This window comes from Lissotriton helveticus, chromosome 8 (assembly GCF_964261635.1).
Source record: "Lissotriton helveticus chromosome 8, aLisHel1.1, whole genome shotgun sequence".
Taxonomy (NCBI): Eukaryota; Metazoa; Chordata; class Amphibia; order Caudata; family Salamandridae; genus Lissotriton; species Lissotriton helveticus.
This window is the reverse complement of record NC_136069.1, coordinates 1,618,372,359-1,618,381,349: the sequence shown is the minus strand read 5'-3', so window position 1 is coordinate 1,618,381,349 and position 8,991 is coordinate 1,618,372,359. Positions and strand designations below refer to the sequence as shown.

The 8,991-nt window shown below is 46.2% G+C and overlaps 1 protein-coding gene across 1 annotated transcript; it reads left to right on the top strand.

Moving 5' to 3' along the window:
- Nucleotides 1–6,495: 6,495 nt before the first annotated feature.
- Nucleotides 6,496–7,443, top strand: LOC144772097 (olfactory receptor 52D1-like). The gene has a single exon (XM_078656275.1). The coding sequence runs from the start codon at nucleotides 6,496–6,498 to the stop codon at nucleotides 7,441–7,443; it is 948 nt and encodes a 315-aa protein (XP_078512401.1).
- Nucleotides 7,444–8,991: the final 1,548 nt, after the last annotated feature.

Genomic DNA, 8,991 nt, shown 5'->3' with positions numbered 1-8,991 from the left:
TGCAGACATCGCAAGTGCTGTCGAGGCTCGACCTAACAAGAAAAGCATTGGTTGGAAATGCAGCACCTCCAACTTCCCGAACAGAGGACATATGCAGTGAAATACTATTGCACCCTCTAAAAGATAAGCTTACAAGTTGGAGGACATTTTAAGACAGTTTAGGTCATGAGGAATGGATCAGCAGACACTGAGGAGATAGGCTGGTGTATTAAACCACTCTAAGGTAAAATAAAATTGGGATGACTTAGGAAGTTCAATATGAATTGGAAAGTTCTGTGCCTCACAGATAATCATATCAGTAAGAAGGTAGTCTTCAGCATTGGTTAATTAGAACTATAAAATGTGTTTTCTTTTCCTTCGAGCATCTTGACTGCAACCACTCCTGTTCCCTTCTACCTCTCTTTTTTGTTATGTATATAATATTATTAGTAAAGAGTAAGGTTTTCAGCGCTGTAATGATAGGTCCATGGCCATTTGAGTAAGAAGAACTCCCTGATGGCGGGGTCTAGCCATGAGTGACACATCGTGTGATCTTGACACAGTGCCCATGCGCCACTGGGCCGTGGGGTGGTGGGTGCCCCAAGCTATATGTGGTAAGGCTACTGGTCCTGCTTATTTCATCTTTGGATGGCCATGCAAAGCATGATGGTCCCAGACAGGAACATGGAAAAACGTTCCATACACAATGGGAGAAATCAGTCTGTGTCCTCACAATGAAACCCTGCATTGAAGTTTCAGGTTTGTGATCAAGGTGCGAAGTCATGAATCATATTGGCTATCTGAGAGCAGATCTTCGAGTGCTCTGTCCTTGTTTGGGGATCGGAATTCTGACAGCAAATATTCATATTTTATTCGATGCCTATGTACAACATTCCAACATATAGCGAGTTCCGTGACCGACGATGCTGCCCAGATCACAATTGTATGTTTGCAAAAGGTATCACAAAGAGGATTTCCTTTTGGCCAATTTGAAAAGCCTGGATTAAATATCCCTATCTACATTTGGCCATGCACTTCAATCCTATACATTCAAATACCGTTCATGCCTCAGGCATCCAAGGAAAGTTTAATTATATACATGAGGTATAATTTTACTTTACTTTCCCAGAACTGTAGTGGTGTATCTCGAAGCAAACAAGGTACTGAGGGTTAACTATATAATCAAGAAGTCATGGCATTATTCAGCAGTGCAGCACGAATCAAGGCTTAACTGTACCTTGGTACCGATACCAACATTGCTTAGACACGATGTACTCTTGGTGAAGCAGAACGAATACTAGTCAAAAAATTCATGAACTGGTGTGCATGTAGTCAGCAGTGGCAAAGACGATTTGTTTGTTAAAACCTATATGCTCTCAAAAGATGCCAGCGATCTTAAATCCACTGCATACAAGTTAGAACTAACAATGAACCCTTACTTAAATTAAATTGTTCAGAATTCATAAACAGGCTATAATTAAACGCAATAGGAAATGATTAAAACTCAAAGATTTCTGAAGCTCCTTCTGCAATTCTTTGCTGACAAAGGGCCCCTATTTGCATGTGAATGATCAGAATGTAAATGCTGTCATGGGGTGATTGCTAATTGAGCACTGGCTGTTTTGTAGAGTTGCATGGGAAGTCATTCTGGCTAAATACACTGTTATGTGTAATGATGCAAGTTAGCAGTCTAGTTATGGTGGGTGGAGACGTGGGAGGGACAGGATAGGGAGGGGTTGGGGGAACAGGAAAAGGGCAGTGTAGAGTAGAGTAGGGACACGAAGGGAAAGGTCACAAGTAATAAAGCTCCTAGTGAAAGTCCTCGAGTCTGTGTCTGTGATTTGATTCAGGACTTGACAACTGGCGACGAAGGTGGGATGCATCGCGCTACCTAATTGCGCTGCTCCCTGAGAGTATTGAACCTGGTTCCCGAAGCGCTGTGTGAATGGCGGCGCAGTCGCGGTGAGCCCGCCCATTCGGGTGCTCATCTCGGCAAGATCTACGCCGATTATCCCGCGTCATCGTGTCCCAAGCTTCCCGGCTCGTAAGCTGCGGGGAGTAGTGATTGCCAGCGTGGGCGTGCGCTGTGGTGGTTGCAAGCGCGGATGTGCGCTGAAGGCCGTGGCGGCTAGCACGGACGTGCGCTGTTGCTGGTATAAGCGCGGACGTGTGCTGAATGCCGGGAGCCCACCCCGGTCTCACCTTCTGCCCTGGAGCCTGACGCCTGATGCCAGGAGCCCACCCTGGTCTTCTGATCTGTGCCCAGTCCAGCGCGAAGATCACCGGCTGGGTGAGTGCATGCTGAGGCCTGGAGAACATGAGACTAGACCAGATCTCGTGAGAAATGAGATTTTGATGACGGCGGCCATCTTGAGGTCAGGCTGCTCCACCTATCCACTGTCAGGGATAGTAGGCGGCCATCTTTAAGTCAGGCAGCAGTGGTTTTCCTAACAGGAGTGTTGGTGTAGAAGGAACCGCTCTGTCCTGGCTATCGTCCTTTCTGGAACATCGCTCCTTTCAGATCTGGGAGAATAACACTCGGTCCTCCGAAACACCCCTCCAATGTGGCGTGCCTCAGGGCTCCTCCCTGAGCCCCACATTATTCAACATCTACATGTCCCCATTGGAGGAGGTTGTCACCCCTTTCAGAGTGAGGATTGTCAGCTATGCCGACGACACCCAATTAGTGGTGTCCCTATCCCACCCAAGCCAACAACCTGCGGACTTATACAACTGTCTGACGCAGATACATGGATGGATGAACCGGTCATCTTTGAAACTCAACGGTTCAAAGACTGACATTCTCCTCCTTGGTCAGAAGGGGCTCTCTCTTTCACAGAACATTTGGCCACCCTGTCTAGGCATGCCCCCAGACCCGAAATCCGAGATTAAAAGCTTGGGTGTATGGCTCGAAAAGGATCTATCTTTTGCTACACAAGCAAAAAAAGTAGCCGGGACGTGCTTCGGGCTTCTCAAATCGATTCGAAAGATCTTGCCCCTACTTCCTTCCACCTCCCAAAGACTGTTGATTCAGGGCCTGATACTATCTAGGCTCGACTACAGCAACTCCATCTATCTAGGCCCCCCCGAGGCAACCTTGAACAAATTGCAGAGGATCCAAAACGCAGCCGCCCGGATCCTCACCAACACTCCTGCCAGAGCCTCGGCCAAACCTGCTCTGAAGCTCCTCCACTGGCTCCCGGTTAGAGAACGTGTGAAATTCAAAGCCCTCTGCCTGGCTCACAGACTGCTTCAAAATAATGCCCCCCCGATCCTAGGAAAATTCATCAAACCATATAAAGCCCCAAGATCCCTCCGATCCGATCAGGAACATCTCCTCACCATTCCCAGAGTCAAGAAGGCACGCTCTGGTGGAAGGCGCTTCACAGTTCACACTGCACGCCTCTGGAATGCCCTACCCCGCGACATGAGAATAGAATCTAATCATTTACGATTCAGAAGGCAGTTGAAAACTCACCTCTTCCCTCTAACCTAACCTAACCCCCCCACTCCTGCTCCCCCCTCATGACCTTCAGACGTACGGATCTTAGCGCTGGGATACTCACGGGTGACTACGCGCTCTATAAAATTTAATAATAATAAGGCACAAGCTAATACAAACAAAAAGGAGAAATACGGCTGTTTAAAGCCATAAGCCTGTGCAGAGATGACTGGAATGTAACCAAGAGAAGAGGTTAGATGTCGACAAGCACACATTTTACCTGTGAACACGCACAGTGAGAATTCCCCTGTGCAAACGACAAATTGACTGTGTGAAATACAAACTTATAAGTGAATAAATCTCTACAATGTCAGGCTCACCCTCTAGAAGAGCCCAAGCCCCAGGGGGTACCAACAGACCAGGCATGATGGGCGTGTCCTACCTACGCCCACCTGAACCACTCGCACTCGTGGCGGGAGGTGGTTTGGGCCTCCGATGGCAAGAATGGCATGAAGACTTTGAAGACTTTATGCAAGGGTCTCAGGTGATGGAAGAAGAAATTATTGCGCATTGCGTAACCTCGTAGGCAAGGAGGTTAGTCACGTAATAAAGGAACTACCCACTAGAGATGCCGGATCATATACCCAAGTGCGTGACGCACTGAATAGAAAGGTTCTACACAAAAAAAATGCTGATTACAAAAGGTACACTTTCAATCTAGCATCGCAGGAGAAGGAAGAGCCAATAACCACGTTCATCACACGGCTTCGAAGGTTGGCCCGATACTGTGAATTTGACTCATTCTCTACTGAAGATGCTCTCAGGTTATGCATTATAGAGGGCTGCCAATCGGAGTCCCTAAGATGACGACTTCTAAAGAAAAGCTACACCTTAGACGATATTGAGGAGATGACGAGAGTTCATGACCAGGCGGAGGAACACGCCAAGAAGATGGAGGCAGGACACACGGAGAAGTGTTGACTACATGTCCAGGCATCCTAAAATCACAAGCACGTCAAGGCCATCCCTGGCTGAAGAATATATTGACTTTGTGGTTGACTAGGCCAGGCCACCTGCTGTCCCGCTGGAAGCCATCTGTGATGCCACCTCTCAAGATGCTGTTCTGCAACAAGTGAAGTGCAACAAGTGAAGTATCGGATCCGCACAAACTCATGGCGACATTCAGCTGAAGAAGACACTAGAGATCTGTGTGAGAAGCTGGAACTGAGTGCGTTCAAATATGTAAGAGATAAATTATTAGTCACGGCGGATGGACTAGTACTCTGAGATCAAAGAATACTCATCCCCATGAAACTTCGCCAAGCTGTGATGAATCTGACCCATGAAGGACATCGAGGAGTAGTGGCAACCAAAAGAGCCCTCAGAGAGAGAGTGTGGTTTCCGCAACTGGATCAGAGGGTGGAGCTGACTCTAAAAGACTGCCCTCAGTGTCAACTGGTGAGCCAGGGAGAACCTCCTGCTCCTCTTCAAATGTCCCCATTACCCAATGGCGTCTGACAAGATGTTGCCCTGGATTTCTTTGGTCCTCTTCAATCGGGGAAATACATTTTAGTAGTCATGGATGAATATTCGAGATTTCCCATTGCCCAGTTATTTTCATCCACAAAAGCTGCCATCACCATCGCAGTTCTTGATGAAGTCTTCGCAGCATGGGGAGTACCTAAAACGAGCAAGACAGATAATGGACCACCGTTCAACGGTCAAGAGTTTGGGGATTTTGCCAAACACCTTAACTTCAAGCATCGCAAGATTACCCCTCTATGGCCGCAGGCCAATGAAATGGTCGAACGATTCAAGGCCACCCAGAAAACGACTCTCCAACAAGCCGCACTTGACAAGAAAGTTCAGCAAGTTGCCCTAAATGAAGTATTGCGGGCTTACCGCACGACTCCCCATGCAACCACTGGCAAGTTCCTAGCTACTCTCATGCTGGGGCGATCAATAAGAACCAGAATACCTACTCTGGATGAAGCTTTACAGCCTGACATGCATGAACGAGAACATGACAAAGTTGCTGCCACTGATTGGGAAAACAAAGAAAAAATAAAATCATATGCAGATGCCCGAAGAAGAGCCAAAACTCCATCCATTCATGAGGGTGACTGGGTGCTGGTCAAGCAAGAGCAACATAGGAAAACGGACTGTCGGTACCATAATGAGCTCCTCATAGTCACCCAGCAAAATGGAACCATGATCACTGCGGAGTCTGAAAGTAAGAGGATCACACAAAATGTAACCCATTTTCAAAAATGCCCCCCTGCAGTCAAGGATGCCCTTGACCCGTCGCCAAGGATTCTTTCTAGTGAGAACACTGCACCTGGCAACACTCAGCCAAGATCTGAGACTACCGTTGAGTCTGAAAATGAGAACTCAAAAGTGCACCTGAGACCCCGACGAACTATCCGCAGACCTGTGCGGTTAATTGAAGAACTGTAAATGTTTCATATCGTCATGGAGGTAACAGACAGTTGCCGGCCTGATTGACTTAATTTTATTTAAGAAGGGGGGAGATGTAATGATGCAAGTTAGCAGTCTAGTTATGGTGGGTGGAGACGTGGGAGGGACAGGATAGGGAGTAGTCGGGGGAACAGGAAAAGGGCAGTGTAGAGTAGTAACACAAAGGGAAAGGTCATAAGTAATAAAGCTCCTAGTGGAAGTCCTCGAGTCTGTGTCTGTGATTTGATTCAGGACTTGACATTATGCTTCAAGGCTACTTGGCTGGATGGATAGAAATCAGACTCAGACTAGTGCTCCCTAAATGCATATTTCACTGATATCCTGAAAATAATATCTTCTGCTTCTGAAATATGGGTCAATGCACCCCATATTTCTGTGCAATACCAGCACATGCACATGAAGGGTATGATGGCACTAAAAAACAGTCAGTTATACGGGCTAAGTAAATGATGTAGATTATAGAATTAAATAGAAAATGATTAATACGAAGGAAACACTCGAGGGAGGAGCTACAGCGTGGGAATTGAACACAGCTCAATTAATCAATTTTTGTTTCTTGACAGGAGCAGTGGACTCTCTGGAATCAGTTCCTGATGATGTCTCAGCCAATGACGTCACCCGTCAACAGCAGCTGCAGACACCCTTCAGTATTCTTCTTGATGGGGATCCCAGGGATGGAGGACTCCCACCACTGGATTGCCATCCCATTCTGTCTCATGTACGTTGGGGCTCTGATAGGAAACCTGAGCGTGCTCTTTTTGATTGTAACCAATGGCAGCCTCCATGAACCTATGTACATTTTTCTCTCAATGCTGTCAGTCACAGACCTTCTCTTACCTTCATGCACCTTGCCTAAAGCTTTAGGCATATTTTGGTTTAATGCCAGGAGCATTACATTCCATGCTTGCCTCACCCAGATGTTCTTCATCCATTCTATCTATTGTTTGGAATCCGCCATTTTGGTGGCCATGGCCTATGACCGCTATGTTGCAATATGTGACCCGCTTAGGTATGCTTTGAAGTTTACAAACACTCTCATTAGGAAAATTGCAATATTAGGGCTTATCCGAAGCCTTTCTGTAGTAGCCCCCTGCATCTATTTGCTCCACAGATTGCCATACTGCAACAATAATATTGTGCCTCATAGTTATTGTGAGCACATGGGCATAGCCAGGTTAGCCTGTGCTGATGTAACAATCAATATCTTCTTTGGTTTGGTTGCAGCCATTGTGGTGGTGGCTTTAGATGCAGTATTAGTGGTTGTATCATATTTTATGATTCTCAGAGCAGTGTTGAACATGAACTCGCTACAGGCCCGCAAAAAGGCATTCAGCACCTGTGCCTCACATGTTTGTGTAATAACACTGTTTTATGTGCCTGCATTATTCTCTTTTTTGGCACATAGATTTGGCAGGGATATCCCTCTCCATGTACATGTTACTGTGGCCAACCTTTATTTCCTACTGCCATCCTCTTTAAATCCAGTCATCTACAGTGTTAGTACAAAGAAAATTAGGCAGTGTGTGCTCAAGCTATTGAAATAAATAAACTCATGCACACAGTGCTTAATTTGTGCCACGGGTAGAGCTGGTGGATACCAGGGCTAATTTTTGAGAACCAGGATATATTAATCATCATCCAGCTTTGACCCAGAGCAAGAGAGAGCTAGGCAGACAAGGGAGAAGTAGGAGGAAGAGAACGGTAGGAAAACAGTGGCAAAGGGAGGACACTGGGATGCAAATGAATCTGTAAGAGTGAAGTAAAGAACCAGGAAGTGTAGAGTGGTGGAAGAAAATATCTTGAGGTGTATTCCAGGCAGAATACATGGTCTTTGATAGGCCTGTCAACCTTAGGGCAGTCTTTCACCAATCTTATTCCTTTCACTCCTCCTGATTTGCTGAATTCGTTTTTGCTGGCCTGAGGAGTCTGTGGACTTTACCAATCGTAACCAGGGCTAAAGTGATTGTGCTCTCTCATTTAAACATGGCAACATTGACTTTTGCCCAATTGGCAGATTGAATTTACTTGTAATCCACTAGTAAAGTGGTACTATAAGTACTGAGGCCTTGAAAATTAAATGCTGCTAGTGTATTGCAAAACTGATTGTGCCACCCACTTTAGTAGCACTTTAAGCATGTCTCAGGCCTGCCATTGCAGTGCGTGTGTGTAGTTTTAAACTGCCATTTTGACCTGGCAAAAAAAATCTTTTGCCAGGCCCAAACTTTCCTTTTTAATACATACAAGTCACCCCTAGGTAGGCTCTAATCAGCCAAGAGGGCAAGGTGCAGTGGTGTATTTAAAACGTTGGACATACAGTTTTAAATTTTGCATGTACTGGTGGTAAAAACACTCTTACATTTGTTTTTCACTACTGCATGGCCTACCTATCCCATAGGATGACATTGGAGTTACCTTATTACATTACATATTAATAAGCTGTAAATTCCAAATTGGAACTAGTTCATGTTTAGTGTCTTCCGAATTGTAATGAAAAATCCTCCCTAATTGTAAAGTCGGATTTTAAATTACAATTTTTAAAATGTGGCATTTTTGTGCTTAGCCATTTATTGCCTGCAGCCTGCCTCTGGATCACATGACTGGGTGTAGCTGACAGTTAGGCGTTGCATATTCCTCCCACACAGACACACACAATAGAATGCTTATATGGGCCATCACTGGCTGGATGGAAGGGTGGAGCTGGGCACAGCCCTAATTTCATTTGAATAGGTTGTGTACTGCTTCCACACTACTACCTTGCTGGATAGCTGCCTGCTGCCCTTCTGCCTCAGACAGAGGAATCGGACCTGCACTTGTACCCAGGACTCCCAGAGTGACTCAAGTGATAGTCTGCTGGCCTCCCGTTCAGAGCTACAGCGACACAACGGACGCGCAACAATCTGAACCATCATCCAGATTCAGCTGGACAAGCCCATGCCCCCAGGTGGTGCCCCTCAGGTCCTGTACCCTTGGCGTGGTCTCCTTGGAACTGAATTGAAGTTTTTGGGCTCCGTGTGAAAGCGAATCATCCCATTGTGCCAAAACCTTGTCACTCACAGTACCCGTCAACGGGAAATTTAGTCAGCCTGACCCTT